Source organism: Psammomys obesus, unplaced genomic scaffold (genome assembly GCF_907164565.1).
Source record: "Psammomys obesus unplaced genomic scaffold, mPsaObe1.curated_primary_1811, whole genome shotgun sequence".
Taxonomy (NCBI): Eukaryota; Metazoa; Chordata; class Mammalia; order Rodentia; family Muridae; genus Psammomys; species Psammomys obesus.
This window is the reverse complement of record NW_026596046.1, coordinates 6,699,959-6,723,534: the sequence shown is the minus strand read 5'-3', so window position 1 is coordinate 6,723,534 and position 23,576 is coordinate 6,699,959. Positions and strand designations below refer to the sequence as shown.

General features: G+C 47.3%; 1 protein-coding gene across 3 annotated transcripts in view; it reads right to left on the bottom strand.

Annotated features, from left to right (window-relative positions):
• Positions 1-510: 510 nt before the first annotated feature.
• The window catches only part of Igf1r (insulin like growth factor 1 receptor), a 275,245-nt gene continuing 252,179 nt past the window's right edge, over positions 511-23,576 (bottom strand). The window contains exons 16-21 of one of the 3 annotated variants that reach the window (XM_055623145.1): positions 20,605-20,834; positions 20,224-20,334; positions 16,247-16,406; positions 13,385-13,514; positions 9,823-9,957; positions 511-3,698 (exon numbers count right to left, since the gene is read on the bottom strand). In XM_055623145.1, the coding sequence (XP_055479120.1) occupies positions 3,311-3,698; positions 9,823-9,957; positions 13,385-13,514; positions 16,247-16,406; positions 20,224-20,334; positions 20,605-20,834 (1,154 nt within the window). In that variant the 3' untranslated portion in view covers positions 511-3,310. Of the gene's footprint in view, positions 3,699-9,822; positions 9,958-13,384; positions 13,515-16,246; positions 16,410-20,223; positions 20,335-20,604; positions 20,835-23,576 lie in introns of all 3 variants that reach the window. The other 2 variants (XM_055623143.1, XM_055623144.1) reach the window with 2 other exon arrangements.

The window sequence follows — 23,576 nt, the reverse complement described above, 5'->3', positions numbered from 1 at the left end:
GACAGCAATGGTGGCATAACCCTGCCGCAGCACAGGTCTCAGAGGAGCAGCTGAGGGGACCAACAGGGCATCCTAACGTGCACACACAAACCTCAAAACCTGGGAGTACCTGCTCTCTTACGGATGAAATGCGGTGGCCATGTCAGTCTATAAAGATCTGTTCCGAAGTCTGCCAGCTGAGGATGGCAGGTGACCCTCCTCCACTGGTGAGCTCTGGGCTCGAGGGGGTGCTGGGATGGATGCAGGGACACCTTGGCGGGAACCCGGTGAGGAGAAAGATAACCAAAGCTTGTCCCAGGCAAGGTGAGCTTTTGGAGAACAGTGGGAGGAGGCAGACTGAGTTAGTGTTGCTTTGACCCCAGAAATCCAGCCTGACCCCCCTCTGCATCATCTGGGTATGTGGCCTGTGGTGTGGATGAGGTTACCAGTATCATTGGCCTATTGTCAGGTACTGAGAAGTGTGAGATGTATTGTTTTATATATATATATATATATATATATACACACACACACACACGAAAAACAAGAGTGAGGTAGATAAATGTTTGAAAAAAACACCCTCCCAACCCAAAAACTGTCCCATCTAACACACACACACACAGATGCGCACACTTTTCCTCAGTATTTAAAATTCATAACAGGGGCTTCTCTACAGTGATTAAAACAGGTATCACAAAATAAATTAAAACTCCTACATGAAATACCTTCTTAATAAACCTTTTCCTCCTTCTCTTCTCTTTGTTTGTTAAGGGGAAACAGTGTGAGGAAGAGGCTAGTGAGAGCCGTGAGCCTGAAACTACAGACAAGCCAGAGAACTAAAAGCTTTCTTTTCTGTGTTTAATCTCCAGTCACAACTGCAATCATTATCTTCCAACTTTTTTCTTACTCATCATTTAAATATTTCCATCCCAGAAGCAACTCTCATGCTGTCATCCCTCTGGTAAGAAGTGCTAAAAACTAAACAAAACAGGACCCCCAGGGCCAAAGGTCTGTGGTTCCGGCTAAGGAAACATCAAAGGGCTCCATGGCCACCACGGGGTCAGCTCTGCTCTGCCTGTCACTCAGGCCTCCTGATCTGGGAGTGGGCTCCAGAACACTGAGGCTGCTGTTCCTGGCTATGGGGTGTCAGAACCCTGCACCCTGCTCACACAGAGGCCACCCCTTCAGACATTCTGGTTCTAAGACAGGTAGGTTGGTGTGGTGAAGGTGATGGCAGAAGGCCACAGACGGGCCGCTGGGCCATGCTCTGCTGAACCCTGAGGACTCAGCAGCTGTTTTGTTGTTGTTGTTTTAAAAAAATGGGATAGGATTAAATATCCATTAAAAAAAAATAATAATCCAGATGCTGTCTGCAGTTTAAAACTGCTATTGTTTCCCAAAATTAAATATATATGTGTGTATGGGTGCCACAACCAAAACAAAAAGGGAAAGCCAAGGTGTGACTTACAACAGTGGGGGCTAGAAATCTAGACACTAAACCAGATGTGTGAGATTTTTAACCTTTTTGTTTCTGACCTGAGTTTGTGGCATGTCTTGCACTGTAACAGATGCCAATGCTGTGTGCAGGGAGTTGTGGGAAGGAGAAAGTGGGGCCCAGGAGTACCTGGGTCCAGGCCTCTGGCCCTCCTCACTCCCTTACCAGCAGTGTGCTCACAGAGCCTATGGGTTAGAAGATAATGAATGGGCTTCAGGGAGCAGGGGAAGGGCGCTGTACTTATAAAAAGGCATCAAACAGTTCCTGGCAAATTATGATCCAGAAGCATCGGTTGCTGGAGAGGAGGAAGAAGAGTTACACTCTAGTACAAAGCATAGAAGTTTCTTGGAGTAAGCGAAAAGGAAGAAGGGTAGACCTGAAAGTTTCATAGATTAAATCCACAGAGATAAAGAACAAAAATAATAGCAGCTTTGTTTTCCTGTACAGACGTATAGATGAATATCCGAACCGTAAAAAAGTTATAAAAGTGACACTGAAGACGATGTGTACGCAAATGTTTCACGGTCTAACACAGACATGAGAGACCCACGAGGAAGTCCTAGTAACAGAGACCGTGTCAACGCTTAGACTGCTTGGATCCACTGCCTGGGCTGCTTCCGTGTCTGAACCCCTTCCTTGCTCATCTGCACCAACAGCTGGGCTGAGTCTCTGGAACCCTTTCGCATCTGTGTCCCTCGGGGAAGGGGGAATGGGAGCAGGAGGGGAGCTGGGGCAACGGGAGGGTGGTGGTATGCCGACCACCTTGACCCACAACCTGACCTTCAGGCTTGCTCACGGCCATTTCCTCCAGAATTCTTGGGGTGCTGTGGGTGGGGTAAGGTGAAGAGCTGGTTCAGACTTGCCCTTCTTCAAGGAGGGCAAGTTCCATCTTGTCCAGTTCTCCGAAATAGTAAGCTAGTCATCACAGAAGGAGACCTGGGGGGATGTGGGCTAGGAGCACACGGGGAACACACAGGCATCGCCAACGTGTCTCTTGAGTGATATTATCAACAAGATGCCGTGTTTCATCCCACGCCTCTGGACAAAAGGAAATCAGCGCAGGGAGTGTGCACAAGAAAAAACAAAACAAAACAGGATTTTGGCAAAAATTGGCAGCATGAAAATGATAACCATGGATTAACAATGGCCCTTTTAAAATTTTGGATGACCCTAAAAAGGTTAAAGATACATTAAAAAAAAAAAATTCCATCTCAGTGTGTGCATTTTTTTCCTTTTTTTTTTTTTTTTTTTTGTAAAAACCCAAGGTGTCAGGCCAGTATGTATGGGCTGATGAAGAGCCCCAGGGACAGCCATTAAGTCAATCTGATTTAAAAAAGAAAGAAAGAAAGAAAGAAAGAAAGAAAGAAAGAAAGAAAGAAAGAAAGAAAGAAAGAAAGAAAGAAAGAAAAAAAAGGCTTCCCAGCTGGGCTTTCGGAAATATCTTTCAATTGTGAAGCAGAAGAAAAGAAAAAGGAGAGAGTGGAAGTGGAAAAGGAGAGGAGAGAGAGGGAAGGCAGAAGAGAGAGAAAGGCAGAGAGTGAGGAAACTCAATTCTTGAGTGTCCTGTTGCTATTAAGTGTTGTCATTAAGGTCTGCAGAGGCCCATGTCAGTTAAGGGTTTGGGTAGGGAAATAAAAAGCTGCTTGCATATTGAGAACAGGAAGGGCCCAAGTGTGTTTACTGCAGAGAAGCCGTCTCCCGCGGGCAGCAATGGCAGTTCTGAAGATCCACTGAGGTACAGGAGGCTTGTGAATAGATTGTTACAACCTGCGCTCCCCCCGCCCACTCGTGGGCGCACACGTTACTGTTTGCACACGCTTCAGCAGCGTCTGAGGATCAGCAGGTCGAAGACTGGGGCAGAGGCAAGGCCCTCTCGTTGGCACGCCCCCCATTCATGTGAGCATAAGGCTGTCTTTCATCGAAACTGGCTCGGAGAACCAGGACTCCGGGGCCCGGGCCGTTCTCGGCCTTGTGTCCTGAGTGTCTTTCAGGCAGAGGCAGGGAGGATGAGGAGGCCGAAGGGTCCAGCGGCACGCTCTCCATGTTCTCCGGCTCCAGCTCTAGCTCCAGCTCCTCCGGCTCGGGAGGCTTGTTCTCCTCGCTGTAGTAGAAGGAGACCTCCTGAAAGCTGGGCTCCATCTCATCCTTGATGCTGCCGATGATCTCCAGGAACGAGGGCCGCATCTTGGGGTTGTACTGCCAGCACATGCGCATAAGTTCAAACCTACGGGGGAGAATGAAAGGGGCTGAACTGCAAAGAGGCCTCTTGCTGAGGTCAGAGAAGCCCAAGATATGGCATCCTGCCATGCATCTTGCCCAGAACCCAGGCCTAGCACAGTGCCAAGCCCAAACTCACTTAAGTCTTGGTTCACAGAGTCCACTATGACAAAGTCATATCAATGATAGCGATGCTAAGAGATTAAGCATCTAATTTCTGTCTGAAGCACCTCTTCCAAGTCATGCATGATGCATGGTTCCTGAATCAGAAGCAGGAAACCTCTATTTTCCACTAATGACAATCATAGCTTTCCCAATGGCCACTGTTCTCTGTACCCTACTGAGGGTGTTTCTAAGCTCCTTTCGGGCACTAGGATGCCCCTGGCAGTGGACCTGAGGAAGGAGGCGGCAGGGGTGCCAGGCAGAAGGAGAACACCTCCCAAGCTTGCTATCTCACACCGGCACCTTCTTCACTGCATGTCCCACGAAGGCTGAGCCCTGCACCCAAGACTGGAAGCAATGCCTAATAGAAACCTCAAGTCAGACAACCAACAAGCCCGTGGGAAGCCCTGGGCCTAAGTTTCTTCTACAAGCAAGGGGAAGGTAGGAACAGGGTAGAAAGCCCATGCTGCACCTCCGTCACTCCCACAAGTCAGAAACCTGAAAAGGCTCCCAAGTCACCTGGGTTGGCAGCCACACACGATGGAAGAGAAGAGGAAGGCTGCTCCTACAGCTACCACCCTGGCCAGTGAAGGAAGCCCTGAGCAGGTGAAGGCCTGAGTGAGTGTGTGTTGCTGACATGTGCAGAGCCATGTCAAGGACCCCAATGCTCCAGTTCCACGGGGGTGGCAAAGTCTTCCCCAGTGATGCTCAGAGATTATAGAGCCTTCCTGAGATCTGAGTGCAAACGTTGACAGTGTGTGCAGAACATTTTAACTCTCACTTTCTCCAGCCTGAAGACTGCTTCCTTGCAGAGACTAGTACTGATACCTGCCTCCCTGTTCAACTATATACAACAAACACACTGAGTGTCCAGAGTCCATGCTACCCAAACCCAGCTTTTCTATATCCGTGTGCTTGTTCTTTCTTCATTCCCTTGTTGCCCTAGTCAAGTCAGGGTTCTGGTACTCAAGCTGTGCAGAGTACTGCACCCAGGCTCTGACATACTGACAGGACAGCAGAAAGCAAGTACAGGGTGGTCATGATGCCAAGAAGAGGCCACCCAGCATCCCTCAGTCACAGGAGCATGAGACCAAAGCACCTTCCACCTCTGCTCCTCCAGGGAATTCTGTTCTGCTGTTTTTAAATTCCTGGCTTGGCAAATGTTTTACCTACGATCCACCAAATGCAACTTTCCAATATTCACTGTCTATCCTTCTGGAGGGAGTAGTGAAAGAAACCTCATAAAGTGGCCAATGCCTTCGACAGAGGAAAACAACTGGACAAAGACAAGGCCAACTAGTTGTTTTCAGTGGTGCCAAGAGAAGCTGGTGGTACATGCCAGGTTGCAGGCACGCAGTAAGAGCTCTGGGCACAGAGGCCATGTTAGTCCTTGGGAGCCAGAGACGTCTCTTGAATAGAACAGTTATAACACACCCTCATTTCATACATAAGGAAAAAAGTATCAACCAAAACATTTAGTAATTTGTCTAAAGTCACACAGCTAGCGAGTAGGAGCATGAGTGAGGCTCTCTATCAAACAATATAGCTATACTTTAGTTATCTGCATAAGAGTAACCACGGTCCCAGGAGGACACAGCTCTCTCTCTCTCGGCTGTCCATAGACAGAGCTCATGAGAGGGTTTGGTCTGCATCGACAGCAGCCAGGTAATATACCCTCCTATTCTGGTTAGGTGGCAAAGCGGCCTGTTTTCCCGTGTCCCCGTCGTTTTTCCCCAAATTAATCAGAATGGGGTGTAAACGTTAAGGAACTCATTGCTGTGGCTGGGCGGCAATTTCCTCTCTGGCTGACAGGCCTGAATAGAAGAGTGCAACTAGGGGCAAGAACATGAGATGTGTCTGGCTCCATGCCCTGTGGCCAGGGGTGGGGGTAGGGGTGGGGTGGGGGCCGAGGAGATGCCACCAGCAGGGCAGTGATGTGGTGACATCAGCACAAACAAGCCATGTGATGCCTCTTTTAAATCATTCCAGAGTCAGCCCTTCCAGTGCTGCCCATAAAAGGAAGTCTTTTTTGCTCTGTGCGATTTAAGACCTTGTTTTTCTACTCTTTCCACAAAGAAAACTCTCCAGTAGACTCTGGGATTAATAAGCTGATAAAACGCTTCTTTTAAAGAGCACATTTTTAAAGCCACCACACTGCTCTGGTGGGCTGGAGCTGTGTTTTGCAGTGTATGTCCCTATTTGAGGGTATACACCCAGCTCTTCCCTGGGAGTGAGCTCTAACCTAGGGGTATACGCATACTGCTATTTCCATCCCCCTCCTGAGCCCCCAGGCACACTCCATGTTGTGAGCTGGACAGGCTGTCATCTATAGGAGGCACTGGCGAGCTGAGAAGTGCTCTACAGCTCACGTCTACAGTATCCCCGCTGTTAGTACTGTACCAGCCAGTGGTGACTCCTACCACTGATCAGACTTCCATAAGGTCCTACAGAGCTTACTGGGTCCCCTTCTAGAATCCCCAAGCAGCTAAGGCTGTTTTAGGGGCTACTTTTCAGCTGGGACCTGGAAAGAGGCGGCTATACAGTCCAGCTCATGCCAGGGATCACCACACAGACACTGTCATCTGCCTCTTTGGATCCTAGTCAAGCCATAGGATCATTATCTCTACAGAACCGGCCTGAGAGTCCCAGCATCCTGGAGGCTTGACTCTGAGAAAGGGAAAATGCAAAAGCAGTCAGATTCGCCTGAATGTGTCTCAGTGACATCTGAGTTGGTGTGGCTGGGATTATAAAGCCTTCAAGTCCCTTCCTGAATCCTGCGTCCTAAAGACTTGGCATGAGAGCTGTGGAGGTGTTATTGGAACAAATGGTTCTGCACCTGAGTTTCTGTGGTGAGTTCAAGTCATCATCCCATTCTTAGGGCTGGGACCTGTTTCAGGGTCTCCAGCTTCCATGAACTCTGGGACTGGCCTTTGACCTCACGGCCAAATTTGTGTCCAAGGCACTGATGGTAATGATGGGTTTTCCTGATCCAGCCTCACAGCATTTGCTAGCTTAATTCAAACTGAGTCACGGCACCTACACCCAGACCTGGATACTCTGGGGTTTGATGACAGTCTTCCCTCTAAAGCTAAAACACTTTGTGATACCCAAGGCTGGACAGTTGGCTACTCTTGAAGCAACCTGGGTCATGTGCAGGTACAATGAAGCTACAGCATGGCCGGGGAGGGCTGCTCCTGTCTCAGAACCACATAATGGAAGCCCTTCCTCTACATGTGAGACCCAACAGGTTTCAGACTACTCCCAAGGGTGTTCTTTCACTGCAACAAAAGAATCCTTTCCCAGAACACATCTTCCTCTCATCAGCATCTCAGAATCGGGACACCACACTCCCTCCTGGAGCCAGCTTGTCTCCCTTCACTATGTTCTTTTCTTAGAAAGGAGACAAATGTGCCAAGGGGGTTCTGAATGGCAAAGCAGAAATGCCTCCTGAATCAATCATTTCACATCCAAGAGCAGCCTCTGTGTGTAAACTTCCTCCTCACTCTACGCTGGGAACAGGAAGTCCACTGCCTTTCCCATGGCAGGTGGCTGCTTCCCAAGCATATTAAATTCATACCAAAAAATCCAGTCAGCTGGAAATGGATCAACTTCAGGAGGTCCCATGAGTTTCTGAGACAAATGCCTGCCCCACCATGAAAGAAAGAACAAAAACAATACCTCTCCTGTGACTAGCCCTAAACCACAGGAACAAAACTCACACCTGTTCTTCTGAACTGTCTTTCAGCTTGTGAAACACACCACTGATTCTAGTATCCAAATATATGCTGCTGTGGTTCATCCTTATGCAGATTTAGAGGCAGCCATTTCATACTCCAACCCTTAAACTTTGCCCTATGTACAGATTCAAAGGCTCCACAATTGCTGTTTTCTGCATCTGCTTTACACCACTGTGGCAGAGCTGAGGGGTGGAAATGGCGAGGGGGTGTATGGTCTACAGCACCACAAATACTCTCCAGCCTGTTGGAGAAATCCCCTCAGTCTATGGAGAGGTGGTCAGACAAGCCATGGCCTCACATGCTGTATAGGCACATCACTGTTCCTACCGCCTTGAGGTAAATCTGACCTCCCAACCCCCACCCCATGCACAGGAGTCTTCATTTGCCTGAAGCCTTGCCTCAGAGCTCACCAGAAATCTCCCAAAGATCTCAAGCCAGTATGTCACCTCACCACGACGCTCCTAGGTTCCTTCAGAAACTGATGGAGTCCACATGGGACTAGCTAGCCCACACCTGGACTTCAACCTCACAAGATCTTACCCCTGGTCACTGGCACCTCTGGCGGGTTCTGCCCACTGCCCACACACACAGCCTCCATCTGTGCATCACCTCACCATTTGAGGCGCCAAGCCAGTGAGTGCTGCGTTGACAGAGTAGGCAGGAGAGCAGGCAGATCTGAGCATCTTTTTGCATAGATGTACAGGAATCTTGACAATCCCCTGCGATTCTTTCACAAGTGAGGCTGAACGTGTTTTGAAAAGTTTCTAGAAAACTCCTATATTGGTCTGGATGTATCAATGGGAACCTACTTTGATGTTTACCCCTGAGATGCAGAAAGCCAGCTGAGCACCGCCTTAAGGTGTTCATATCAAAAAACTAGTCCACTGCTCTCTGTGCCTGATGAGCCAATCAGAATACCTTCTTATCTCCTTTGGAGCCTCATTCCAGGAAGGGCCATTCTCCCCACCCACTGAGCCACCAGCGTCGGACAACAAAGCAAGGCCTCCACTCAAAAGGGTACAAACAAAATTTGGATGCTTGATGCCCTACCAAGTAAAAGTTTTGCCCCAGCTTGGCAACACTGGGGAACCTTTGAAAGGTGGAGCCTAGGAGGTTGCCTTCAAGAACATTATATCAGGACTGCACCTCTTTAATGCGAGGGTCTTTCAACCTTCCTAACGCCCCAACCCTTTACTATAGTTCCTCATGTTGTGGTGACCCCCGCAACCATAAAATAATTTTTGTTGCTACTTCATGACTGTAATGTTGCCGCTGCTATGAACTGTGATGTAGATATCTGTGTTTTCCCACGGTCTTAGGTGACCACAGTGAAAGGGTAAGGGGTCGAGGCCCACAGGTTGAGTGAGAGCTGCTGCTTTAAGGGCTCTTTTTCACTTTCTAGCTACAGTGAGAACGATCTGCTCCGACACACTCTTTCCATGGTAGCAGCTGCCTCACCACAAAAGCAATGGAACACACTTAAGTCCCCAAACTGGAAGCCGACACAAGCTGAGCATCTTGGGGAGTTTCTTGAAGTCACACTGGCCAAGCACTGAGGTATACTTGGCACCATGGGTATACTTCCACCACATCGTGACTTTCAACGAAGTGTTGCAGCTTGTAATTTTACTAGAGGTGGAGCAAGGCGACCTTTCCACCTGCACCCTAAGAGGGTATGCCTAGGAGTGTGTCTGAAGAGGGGTGAGCTCAACCTGGCTTCCTGGCCACACGACTCACAGGCATAAAGCTGACAACAGACGGTTTGCGACCCTGTGTTGGGGCTACGTGAGGTTTACTGTATTAGTGCAAGAGAGCGACTCTCCACCGCAAAGCTCTGTGTGAGCCTGCTGCACAGACCTGTCAGGCCTGCCAGTGGCTTGGGAGAGCTCTTAAATATGGCCCAACACTAGTAACTGTTGCAGTATTGCCTTAAAAAAAAAATAATTAAATTTCGCACAGAAAAGATGAGTCAGGATTGCTATTGACCCGTATGTCACAGAGAAAGGGAGGTGGCGGCATGCTGAAACACCATGGCGTAAAGTGCCAGTCAGCACTGGGGGACTAAGGAACACAGGATGGGGGAGAGGTGCTGCACAAAGTCACAGATCCAACAAGCTCATCTCCACCAGTCTGGATGGAGAAGCCTCTCCTAATCCTCTCCCGTACCCGCAGGCAACAGAAGGAATGGCTCCGGAGGAGGTACTGATCCCGAGTGGCTCAGGGAATACGTACAGCATGTCGGGGCAGTTGTCCGGCTTGTCCAGAAGACCGCCCTCCATGACAAAACGTAGAACTTGCTCATTGGACAAGCCCTGGTAGGGCTGCTCAGCCAGCGTGGCAATCTCCCAGAGGACGACCCCAAAGGACCTGTGGGAGGAACGGAACGTGAGTAGCTCAGAAAAGGATGGGAAGGAGCCTGTGCCACTCCTGAGTACTGAAAAAAAAATGTCCTCAAGGTGGTGACAGCACTTTGTGGTTGTCAAGCCAGCTATCTGGCTAAGTGCGGGACATCTGTCCTCCCATGTCACTGCTAATGCTCCCTGTAGAGCCACCAAGGTGCAGGGCGCAGGACTGAGGCAGCTGAGGTTAGGGGCTTCTAGCAGTCCTCACAGTTTCGAGAGCCTGATCCACAGCACACACATTCAGGACCCTCTCCCAGCCAAACTGGCTTTAGCTCAGCACAGAATGCAGAAGACCAGGTCCCTGCCTGGCTGCTGACTTGGGACAGGCTAAGTGTCTTGACTATCTCCTTCGGGGACTCTTTTCATACCAGTTTGGGAATTTCTAAGCTAATGGTTCCCTCCACAGTGCTACAAAGGAGAATCTGCTCGGAGGTTTTAAAACAGGATTCCCCAGAGCAGTTCTGATCTGACAGGTATGGAATCAGGAGCTGGGTCTTGGGATATCCACAAGGTCTGTGGGATCATGACTTGGGCTAAGGAAGATAAAAATCCCTGTCCCATACAGAACTCAGGAACCACTGGCTAGAAAGGCGCTGTGTCAGGTGGGGAAGTGGGGTGGGATGCACTGGCCCACGGCATGTGTTACAGTAACAGAGTTCTTTGGTCTGAAGGCTGGCCGAGGTATGAACTCAGCAGGCAGAGCGGTGAGGAACCCTACCATGCGTGCAGTTTTGCCTGTCAGCCAGAAGATCAGACTACAGCAGATCCACGTAGGCAGCAACTTCAGACAGGTAATGGCTACACTGTCACTTGTAGTGTGAACACAGCTTCTCAGGGAGAATCCCTGCTTTTGCCAAGTTCTCCCTGGCCTCTTTGCTCTCACACTCAGGTCCTATGAATGGAATAAATTAGGCTGTCCATTGTAAGCCAACACGAGGCTTTGGATGGAACACTAGTGGGGCTGAGCCCCACAAAAGAGCCTGAGGCAGACATTTTCCACTTAGCACTCGGAGGAGCCTGGCCTGAGCTTGAAGCAGGCAGCTTCTGAGTGAATCATAATGTTTGGTTCGCTGCTTCAGCTCCCTTCTATGAACAAAAGGGTTTTGTACAAATTGATACTAAGCAATGTTAGACAGAAATAGAACCTCGGCAATCAGACCCAAGGTCCCTTTGAACTGGCAATGACTAAGATAGAGTCTTCAAATTGTACGAAACAACCCCCCCCCCCCCCCCAAAAAAAAAAAAAAAAAAAAAAAAAAAAAAAAAAAAAGAAAAAGAGCCATGCTCTGCAGTGAAATCATGGTTCTAAAAGATCTGGGCTCAGAGAAATACATTTCCTGTCAGCTTCAGTCATGGAGTCTTCCCTCCAGAGCTTGCGTGGCCACATCAGAGGCTCTCTTTGGAGGTTGCAGTGCCCACCCTCGTGTCTGAAATATGGCCCGAGACAAGCAATGATGTATGTGGTTTTTCTATTTTCGTCAACTGGTCTTGATGAAGTTCCCTTCCAGGCCAACTCCCCTTGTCTCTCATGCTTTCCCTGGTGCACCACAGGCCTCCAGGCATTCAGTAATAATTCTGGCCCCAAGCTCTGACTGTCCTATCCGGAGATCAGACTGGTTACCGACTCTTTACAAACTCAGCATGCAGCCTCCAGCTTAACTCTCTCAGGCGCCCTGTTCTCCTCCTGAACTCCCTGCCGCCAATATCTTGTCCCACACCAGCAGTCTGCTCATATGGAGGCTAGGAAGACAGAACACATAACCAGAAAGAACCAAGATCTCTAGAGACGAGGGCCTGCCTGCCCTTGTGAGGGAGGGGACAGTCCTTGGAACATCTCCACAGAAGATGGGATTCAGGGCTTTGCCTGACCTGAGGGTGCCTCCCAATGCCATGCTCCTAACGTCTCCCAGAAAGTCAAGGAAAATACTTTGGATTTCTTTTTGGATTTATACTACTTAGGAGCAACTGTCTTATGACTGTGAATTCATTCTAAAATGACTGCCATTCTTCCAAGAAGCACAGCTTCAGTTGGAGTTAAGAAACAGTTTATATATTCCAGTGTCCTTGCTGTCCCCAGCTGTATGCTTAAAAGTTGGGTTGAGAAAAAAAAATGCCCAAAGCATTATCGATGCCTTAGCATTTGGCAGAATGAATTCTGAATGCCTTTCCTCTTTATACAGACATTTTTTTTTTTGGTTGGTTTATAACATCTATGTAGTCAAAGTGGAGGAAATTGGCAGGGAGCACCTTGTGAGCCCCTTGCCGTGGCTGGTAGTAACAGCTGCTACTCAGGATTGGGGTAGAATGAGGCTGTGTGAGGCTCCAGTTTTATTTCCCCACGCTGACTCTGTATTCCTATCCTGCAAGCTGACCTCAAAGCTTCCATAAGCGTGAAGCTCCGAATACACAGATGGAAGCGTGGCCCTAGGTGTGCCTTCTCCTGTGACCTCATCTTAACAGACCTGACAGAAAAGAGGTAACCTTGGATGGGCTAACTGCAGAACAGACCTCATCCTTGTCAGGGAACAACCAGGCTGCGCTGGGTCATAGTCAAATGCTATTTCCAATTTGCACCTGTCTTCCAAATAAGATCCAAGGCTTCTGACCAGGAAAGGCTCACGAGGCTAAAAAAATGATGTCAGTCACTACGGGGATGGTTTCTCTGTGTGGTCATCTGCAGTTGGAGTAAACAACTACCGTTTCTGTAACACAACAGCAACAGGATCTCCCAAGAGGAAAGCCAAGACACTTGCTGACATTCGAGGAGGAGGGGGACGTGCCAGGGCTCTCCTGCCAAGAACTCCAGTTGTATTTTGGAACCCGATGACCTCTGCACGTTGTTTCCAAGGAACTGCAGTAAACAGTACTACAGAGAAGCCGTTGCACCCCTTGGTCAGTGTGCTTCCACCACAAGACACTTCTATTACTAAGGAAGATGCTTTGGGTCAGCAACAGTGGAGGTTCATGGGGTGTGTGTGTGTGTGTGTATGACATCAGACAGGACCAACAGAAAACCACAACCATGACTCTTTGAGTTTTGGGCTTCAATAAAGCACTGCCTTCAAGCTGAAGGTACCATAAGGTGAGGTAAGGTCATATACATAGTACTAATGATATTGAGAGTAAGGAAAAGAGGGAGGATACAGGCAGAGGAGAAACAGAAGTGTGAGTGAAGGCTCAGACTTCTGGCATTTCTCCACTCCTTAGAAACATAATTAATATTAGCTAAAAAGGGAAGAAAATGATGGTTTACATACTCTTTGGAGTCTTGCAAATGGGGCCCTAAATGCTAAACTCAGGTGACAACGAACAGAGACCAGGAGGAGAACAGCCCAAGGGCCTGAACCAGTATCTGGAAGGTACTTGCTGGCCATGCAGGGAAACTCTCATACCAGACATCAGAATGGGTAGTGAAGACTCCATCCTTGAGAGACTCGGGAGACATCCAGCGCACAGGCAGCAAGCCCTTCCCTCCTTTCCGGTAGTAGTCTGTCTCGTAGATGTCTCGTGTCATACCGAAATCTGGAGGGTGCAGAAAAAAATGTACAGTTACTTAGCTGGATCAAGTCTTGGGGCAGCAGCAAAGGTGCTGTGGCTGCCCCAGCATGGGGACCTTGTCCTTCCCCCACATTAAAGGTGAGACATGCTCCTGCTCCACTCTGAGAAGACTTAGTAAGACTCTGGAGCTTGTAACTTTATAGGGTAGAAGTATTAAGTAAGACACGATCAATCACTTCACAGGCAAATACAAGGCATCTGTGGTCCTAATAATTCATAATCTGGCTCCCTTAAGAAGCTAATTCCCTTACTACATTTAAAGTGAGAGGCAGTTTACAAATTACTGAGTACCAACGATTTACCAAGGAAATATACACTACGCAGATCAAGGATGAATGACACAGTTTTAAAGGCTGATCAAATACAGAGGAGGAAGTGGACCTCATTTACTTGGTAGCATGGCTCTACTGCCAAGGAAAAGGCCTTTTACCACCTAATAGGGGAGAAAACATATTTGGGGTAACAATTCATGAACAGAAAGCAGTTAAGATGCTCTTTACCAGGCTCCTGGAGCTATTACCTAACACCCTTTCCCAACACAATACTCCCACTCATTTTTGAAAATTTCTCCCATTTTCTGAGTCTCCTGAAGGTGTCACATAATTATGGTTGATGGTTGGCTTTCTTTATAATCTCACATTATTGTGTCTTCATCAAATTTTGATTTCCCACTCAATCACAGCACCCTTTTCTCACATAAACTCTTCCATTTTCCTTCCCAGGAGAAAAGAGCTGCTCTACCTTAAAAATGGCCCCCTCTCTAAGTGGTGCCACAAAGAGGTGAGGCCACAAAGGCAAAACAAATTCCATAGAGAATGAGGCTGCTTGCAATGTCAGCCCTGGACGTTAACCAGCACAACTTACACCATGTGCGAGCTACTGGCTGCCCCCGGTGAACTGACTCAGGGTATGTAACCCTAAGATGGGGCACTGGAGGACACCGAGGAACCCACCCGAAGAGGAAAAAGGAAGTGCTCAAAAATCATCTCTGAGCTAATCCAGTGGCATGCAAATGAGGGGATCTGCTTTGACTTGCATAGAAGGGGGATTCTAGAAAACAATCTCTCTTCCTAAATGCAAAAGAAAAATAGCACACCCCCCCTTCCATAAACAGGCACGAAAATTTAATTCTGCAAAGAAAAATCATAATTATAATAGAAAATATCCTCATAAATACGCCACATGGTTAAACAGAAAATATAATCCTTACTGATTTGGATTTAAAATGGCAAGAAGCACAAAAAAGCATGTTTCCAACTGTAATGCAAAGCGGGACAAAAGCAGCCTTACCGAGTTTCTGCCTGTGCTGGGAAGAGTGCACGAGAGGGCAAGATGAGGACACGGGCACAGGCTTGCCGGGTAAGCACCTCCATCCCTGTCCTATCAGCACTCACATTTCAGTGGTGGGGAAACATGCCACCAGGATGGATGGCACTGCCCCAGGCCACTCAGGTACATGGTGGTTTTCTCTGATGAGCAGAATCTGGTCCCCACGCCTATGTGAGGGACAGGAGGCAGGAAGGATCCCAAAGGCTGGTAAAAGGAACAGCTCGTATCTAGAAACTCTGGGACAAGATGTCCTCTTGAGGGCTGCCCATCACGCCGGGCTCCCAGGGCTCCAAATGCGAGTGTGCTGGGGGACTCTTTGGTAACTCCAGTGACTGACATCTGCTTTGTAACACAGCCGCGTGCCAACACACCTAACTTCCGCCATCAAGTCAAAATGACACAGCAGCCCTACCTCTCTCACTGCTTACCAAGAGGCCAAAACGGCTCGTTCAAAAATCACTGCTAGGGTTTAGGCAAGCAAAACATCTCCAGAACACATGTTCAGGAGGTGGCCAAAGGTTAGTTAGTGGCGGACAGTGTTTTGCTGCATTTGCTGCTCTTTTCTTCTTGGCATGGTTCCGAACTGCTGTCCTATCACAGTAGGGAGGAGAGAAGGCCTGGTAAATTCAGGTTGGTTTCCTGAGCAACCTTGTCAAAGTAGAAGACAGATAAAAGACAAAGCCAATATAAGACTGAGAGGCTGGGGAGGGTTTCTAGCCAATGACCAGAAACGTAGTCCAGCACAATGTGTTGGTAGCGATAAGGGTCTAAGATGTAGGCGGAGCAGCTGGGGTCCGGAGTTTGGAGCCACAAGTGGTGGAGTGGTTAACTAGCATACCAAAGGCCTTGGTTTCAAAACCTAGTAGCAGGAGAGGAGGAAGAACTCTGAGCCAACCAAACCTAGGTGTGAAATCCAGTAAGCAGTGATCTACCTGCAGAGGGACACACCCACCTCATCACCACCATTGCGATGTGCAGGGGCTTCCCTACAGGGGCACTTGGCCTCCCAGGAACCTCGTGGGTCTATCTAGGGACAATGTTTTTTGTAACCTAAGACACCTGAATGGGGGACTGGATGATGACTTTCATCCTTAAGCCAAGATCACTTGAGGAAGCAAGCTGTCCTGATTATTTCTGTAACCAACATTCTACCAAGAAACCATAGCCCCTGCCATGTTAAGGTGCTCTCAGGATCACAGCCAGGAACAGACAACCATACTGACTGCATACATCTTTGCACTCAAAGACAAGCCACTGTGCCCCTGGGGCATACTGAAAACCTCTCCAGGGGCAGACTAATAACCGCAAAGTCCCTAACGCATCCATAACTTTAGTTTCTGCTCCAGTCTGGAAAGCAAAGGACACACCTCCAATTTTGACTGTGAAATCTTCAGCTACCATGCAGTTCCGGGCAGCAAGGTCTCTGTGGACAAACTTGTTGGCATTGAGGTAGGCCATGCCATCTGCAATTTCTCCAGCCATCTGGATCATCTTGCTTAAACTCGGAGGAATTAGGACTAGATTATTCTGCTGCAGATTAAAAACAAAACAAAACAAAAATATGAGCATCTGAGACTTTTCCTCCCCTACCTGCAGGTTTAATCTAGGAGTTGCAAATCCATGTTTATTCAATCTGAACACCACAAGTTGCACGCAGGAAGTCAGGACCTGCTCAGAAGGAACATAGCATTGCTGTGCGCTGGCATCATGTACTTGTGCCCTTGCTCTTCCATCTATTCATTGATGGATCTCCCATCCATTGATTTGGGTCTCCCAATCAAAACCAAAGATGGTCAACACGGCTTTCTCTGGGCATCTCATCTAATCCTTCCAAGGCTGGAATTATAGGTGCTCTATCACACCCACCTAGCATTTACATGGTTTCTGAGGACCAGAACTCTGATCATTATGCTTGTGGGGCAAAACTTTAACCAGTGAGCCATCTCTCCTGTCCAGTATTTTCTATTTGGAGCAGGACAAAACTATTTAAAGTGAAGCAGCAAGTTTAGGTATTAAGGATGCTCAGTTACTTAGGTTCTGAGTAGTTTACATGTTCCTTTGACTTCCGTAATCATAAAGTATAAGAACAGCACACTTACACAAAGGCCACACAGAACAAACACGCTTCCTAAATGGATAACCACATGCTTGGCTTCCCATGTAAGCTTCCAGGCCTTATTTATCTTCATCCCCTTTTTCTAAGGTACAAAGATATGAAGACTAATGCTTTCATCTTGGATTACTGTTTTCTATGGGCACTGAGGACAACTGAAGTTCAGAGGGAGTTCACCTTGAAGAGACTAAGGTCAATGACCAGCAACATGGACAAATATCCTGTTTGCTGAGGAGGGCAAGACACTGCCTTTGGCATTGAAAAGAATTAACCTAAGAAGTGATAAATTCATTTTGACAAAGTAAGATAAAATATATGCTCAAGGAACCAATAAGAATGGCTTAGCAGATAAAGGCTCCTGCTGCCAAGACTGAGGGACATCTATGTTCAATTCCTAAGACAGGTACGGTGAAAGAAGAAAACCAGCTCCCTCAAGGTGTATGTCAGTATACACATGCACACACACTATACACACACAAATGTAAAAAATTCCCAAGGCTCCCTGTCATCCCAATCCCATGTGCAAAACCAATCATGAGCCCACAGTTTGGACACTAACAAGCTTGTGTGTTGGTACCAGTACAGTAAGTCGTGTTTTGGTTTCCCTAACTGCCAAGCATCTCATGCAACAGTACGAGGCCTTCTCACTTTCCTGGTCCCACACATCACCTTCCTAACTGATTTTGAGGGTCACAGGAGGAGCATTGCAAGGCTTTGAGATCATACTATCTGGGCTATTCTACATTATTCTACACAGGTCCAAGCACTCTGACTATGATGAACATGCAAGAGAATTTTAGCTTTTGCCCGGGCTGCCAAGTTCTCACCAGATGCCAGGATGTAGGTAACAGGTAACAGACCCCACTATGTCTGGGAGTGCTCTCCACACTTTGTGACAGACTTAATTGAGCACATTTATTTATTAATCATTTTTACTTTGATTCTTGTTCTCCTACCTATAATCCAGGGGAAGTGATATCACCGGGAGGAAACCTGATCATCCGTTTCTGGTGCTTCCCCTTTTCACACTGTCTCTTAGTATCTTTAGGGTTTTAAATATGCACGGCCAAGTAGGAGCTGTGCAGGTGGCAAGTATTCAGGCTCATGCCACATACTAGAGTATGAATGGTGTGTAAGTGTTCAACCGGAAGCTGTTACCCATCACGTGAGAAGCAATCAACAAAAGGGACTTAATTATATGCAGAAAAGGGCCGACACTTTGTCAGTTCATGATACTACGTTGTCCTTCTTTTCTTCATCTCAACAGAGTAGAAATCTTTAGTCGTGTTAGAGTCCCTTAGGACAAGCACACATCCATGCATTTACCAAAGTAAATAAGCAAACTACAATGAGGGAGAGGCAGAATACACTGAAGCTGGGGTCTCTATACTAAGCTAGGGTCTGTATACTGAAGCTAGTATATATATATATGTAAATATGTTTTTTATTCTGAAGGGAGTTTTAGAAAGACAAAATTTAGATCTGATGAATTTAAAGGTAAGCTTTACTTCTGAAAGGGGCTTTGGTAATTCAACCTATTTAAATTTTTTTAATTAAAGTTTTATTTTATGTATATAGGTGTTCTGCCTGCATGTATGTCTGTGCACTACTTGCACAACTGGTGCCCACGGAGGCCAGAAGAGCTGTAGATATGGACAGCGGTAGGCTGCCACGAGTGTCCTGGGAATCCAACCAGGGTTCTCTGTAAGAGCAGCCCATGCTCATATCTGCTGAGCCATTTCGACAGCCCTTTATCTATTAGGTCTCTTACAGTTGCCTGAGGACTGGAGGTCACCAATGGCAGAAACAGCCCTGAGACCACAAGCTATGGGCTTTATTCTGTGCATGAATTAGGAATGAGAGCAGTTAAACACTGATCTCTGCTGTAAAGTACCCACTGTCCCGTCACCCATCTGAGCAAGCTCTCCTCCTGTAGACTGGGTATTAGTGGGACAGGAAAAGGCTCTACCATGAACCTGGGACTGATGCTGGGAGAAACAGGCAGCTTTGCGGCTCTGCCACCAACTCATACTTAGCCTTGTGGTTCTCCTCAAACCCCAAAAGCACATGCTAAAAATAAACAAGGACATTTGTGAACAGGTACTCAGAACTAAAATGAAGGAACCGCCACTTGGGAGATGATTAAGTTGTAGAGGAAAAGAAAACAAAAGCTTACACAAAGAACGGGAAGAAAAACAGAAAGAGGATGAGAAGAGGGAGGTTTTCCCTTATAGAATGCAGACAGACAAGCTGTTTACTCACAGGTAACAAAATCAGGGTCAAAATGAGGACATCAGAAACACTGAGGCAGCCCCATAAAAGGCAGCTGGTCCTGGTGATATTTCTCAACATGTCTATCAGTTTACATATGCAAAAAAAGCTGGCGGTGGGCTAACACAACAGAGGGGCGCGGGGGGACTCCACAGTGACTAATAAAAAACTACATAGGATCTTCTCAGGTCTACAGTGTGAAAATGTCACTAGAGTACGCAGAATCAATCAGCTAAGATGACTATCATTTAAAAGTTCAAGCAGGGGTCTGGCCTATTATCCAGCCTGAAAACAAGCAGTTTGTGAAGTCTCAAAAGCAGTGTTAGGGCAAGTGAAGAGCAACCTGTGCTATCAGGGTGAGGGAAGTGTGCTCACATGTGCTATGTCTATGTGCGTGAGTGTGTGTGTGTGTAATGGGCTCCTTGGGAGACAACTGTCCTGTGTATAGACTGGTTGGGGATTCACTCTGGCAACATTCCAGGGCCAAGGTCAAGGCCCCTGCCAGCCTAAATGCTGACCTTTACAAAGCATGTACTGAAAGAGATTCCAAGCACAAACATGGCCCTGGAGACCACAATAAGAGATAATGCATGCTAGGCAGCCAGTCAAGTGTACTGGAAGATCAGTAGGGGAGACTGGCCCAGGTCAATGGGAAGGCTGTGGGAAGGGCTGACCATGATATGTCCTAGGGCACGTGGGGGTTGTTGTAAGATGCAGGCATGGAAAGAGGGAAGGCAGAAACAAGAACACAGAGATGCTTGAGGTAGACTGGGCGGGATCCAAAGACAGAGAAGATCTCCCCAAGACTCCAGTCTGCCTACAATTTGACAACTCTTTAACAAAGCATGCAGCAAGAAACTCAAGGCTGAAAAGCAATGTGATTTAAGGACATATTCCCTACAAGGGAGCTCTTGAAGGAAGTGGAACAGGAAAGATAACATGGTGAGAATCAAAACTGACCTCCACTTCTGGCCTTAGAGACCGGAGATAACTTTTGAGATCGCCACGTGTCATTAGTTCCATGATGACCAGGGTAGGCTGGCCTTGGGACACCACGCCCAGCAACCGGACCTGAAGGATTCAAGAAGAGAAGGACTCAGAGGCGGAAGGCATGCCACATGATGATCTATACCCCTTGAAACTGTGGTGCTGGGACCTGCGGCCAGGAGCAAATTCTGGTGAGAGGGTGAGACCTCCACCTCATGTGTCTACGGCTAACAGGAATGCAATGGGGAAGTCATCCGCTGGGAAGAGGGCAAGGCACTGGGTAAGGACACAGAGGGTGGCCCTAGAGATGCTTTCTGTCTGTGTCTGATCTTGGCTTCTGGGGTACTCTCTTACCACGTGGTGACAGTTGAACTCCTTCATCACTGAGGCCTCGTTGAGAAACTCTATTCTTTCCCGCATACTCGCAGCCTCGTTCACTGTCTTGATGGCTACTCTGGTTTCAGGTTCATCCTTGACCACGCCCTTGGCCACTCCTTCATAGACCATCCCAAAGGACCCTTGTCCAAGCTCCCGGTTCATGGTGATCTTCTCTCGAGCTACCTCCCACTCATCAGGCACGTACACTAGTAAGAGACAGGATTGAGACAGGCATGGAAACAGCCCTTAGAGACAGACCAGAGAATATAAGATGCTGTTCCCTAAAGTCCATGAAAGGAGTATCAAGGCACAAATACAGTCAAGCATAGGCCCTCAGTCTCTGAGGAGTCCATGACACTTTGAGGAAGGAAACCAAGACACCTAAGACAGAAAAGACAACAGTGTTTCCTTCTTTTCTTGGCAAGACCCCAACCAAAGAAAATAAAAAAAAAAGCAAACTAACCCTAAGAGACAGAGAATGTAGGATTTTTTGCTCATCCTCATCAAGGGGTTAGAATGTATGTCAGAAAGAGAGAGTAGTAGCCGAGAATGGAGGTGGGAAGGGAAAAGACCAGTGTGGTGTATGTGTGTGTGTGTGTGTGTGTGTGTGTGTGTGTAAGAGCTAATCTCCTCCTTCTTGGATAAACCTAGATATGAGAAGCTGCCTCTGCATGGACTCTTGGTCTGTGTGCCAGCTAACAGGGCATCTAGCTCCACTGTGGGGTTGCTGAGCACTTGAATACAGCTGCTCCAACTGAAAGGTGCTGTATGTAAAACATACAATATATTTCAAAGGCTTGTTTAAAACAAGTGAAAAGGTAACTTTTAAAAGAGTTTTAAATTTTTAAAATCTATGTGTACATGTGAAAATCTCTCTGTCTGTCTCTCTGTCTCTCTGTGTGTGTGTTTGGATGCCTGGGAAATCCACAAGACAGTGTTGGCTTCTCTGGATCTATAGTTTCAGGTAGCTGTAGGACTTCTCACAGGGGTATTGACTGAACTAGAGTTCTCCAGAAGATTAGTAAGTGCTCTCAACCACTGGGCCATTTCTCCAGCCTTGTATTCCAGAGATTTGGTTAAAAAAAAAAAAAAAATCAAAGTTTAAAGAGATTACTTTTATATTAAAAATGACTGTTGGATTATTAGGTTAATTGAAAAATGTAACTAAGACATATTTCATCAGCTCTGCTTTACACTCAAAAACACGACTAATAAATTAACAAAACAGAAAACAAAAAAAATCCCCATGGCTGTTAGCCACGTGTGGCAGCACATGCTTATAAATCCCCTCCCATCATGCACGGCAGGGAGGCTAGAGACAGGGTGTGTTCCTCTGAGGACAGCCTGGACTACAGAGTGAGATCATGTTTCAAAAAAGCAAGATGTGTCTGTGCTGATCAGACCCTTGGTCCACACACCTCACTCCACCCCTTCCACAGCCGTGCCTCACAAACCCAGTATGGCTGAAATGGAGAAACTCAGCAAGTAAAAACTAAAGGCATAGACTCAAGAGAAAATTCCTTAACTGTTCAAAAAGAGATGACTGAAAAGGAGAAGCAAGAAGGGGCCGTGGAGGAGAGCACAGCGGGTATATACTGTGTGAACTGCAAGCCTTGCCTTCTTGCATTCCTCTGTTCGGCTGTTTAACTCTGGAAGCTGCAAAGAGGTTGGATCAAGTTTAAGCGAGCATGCTGCTCCTTTCACATAAAAGAACCGAGAACTAATGATGATGAAGACTGTGCCTGCCTTTCCCCTGAGGGGAAAGAGAAGAAGTCACATGTTGGTCAAAGAAAAAGAGAAGGGTGGGAGGTGATGAAATCTACAGCAAAAATGCAACATGATTTAAGGTGTCCTGCAGGCTGTAAAAGGCAGTCTAATCCCAGCGCTGTGTTGTTTTTCAAGTGATGTGACTTACTGGAACGCATGGTGTTTTAGGACAATCAGTTTTATGGATGGGTGTTTTGCCTGCAGGAATGCTTGTGCACTATGCACACAGTGCCTGCGGAGGACAGAGGGCTGCATTAGATCCCGGGAAACTGGAGACACAGGTGGTTAAGAGCTGCCACTGTGGGTGCTGGGAATCAGAACAGGGTCTTCTGGAAAAGCAGTCAGTGCTTTCAACTGCTGAGCCACCTCTCTGGCCCCAGAATGCATAAGTTTTAAAACCTAACAAAAGAAACAAAACCAAACCCAGAGGCTAGGGGCTATAGCGCAGGGCAAAATACTGCCTTCTCATGCATGAGGCCCAGGATCCCCTTACTAGTCCCCCGAGTGAGGCAAGTGACCCCTGAGACTGAAGGGACTCGGTGGTGACCCCAGGGATTCGGCCTGGACTGTCTAACCTTAGGAACCTGAACAGAATTCCTTCTCCAGCTTCCATTTTTGGTAATGTTTGATCTGGTTTGACAACAATAAGTGAATAGTTAGAGGAAAGAAGGATGAAGAGAAAGAGAGAAAAAAAGAAGGGGAGCAAGTAAGAAAAACCAAACAAAGGCTCCATCCCACAACTTCAGTGGGTACAGTAAGAACTGAAATAATATTAAATTAGTATGTCAGATCCGTAAAAAGAACATTCGCTCCATTAGAACTATAATCTACATGGCCACTGACAGCCCTGTCTACAGGAGAAAGGCCAGCAGACACTGCCTGGGAGGGGCCTTGTGGCTGTGTTTGATTTTCTGCTTTTAGATGCAGAGCTGCAGCGGAAGGCAAGAGACCACTGGCAGGCCATCACAGTACTCAATCATCCTCATGGCACAAGCACTTACCTCTAAGTGATGCCTTAAGGGAAGGATGTTTATTTTAAATTTGGGGTTGGGATACTTATATTTTGAAGAATGGAACCTACATATTGTGGTGGTTTGAACAGGAGCGGCCCCCACAGGCTCATATATTTGAATGCTTGGTCATTAGGGAGTAGAGCTACTTGACAAGGATTAGGAGGTGTG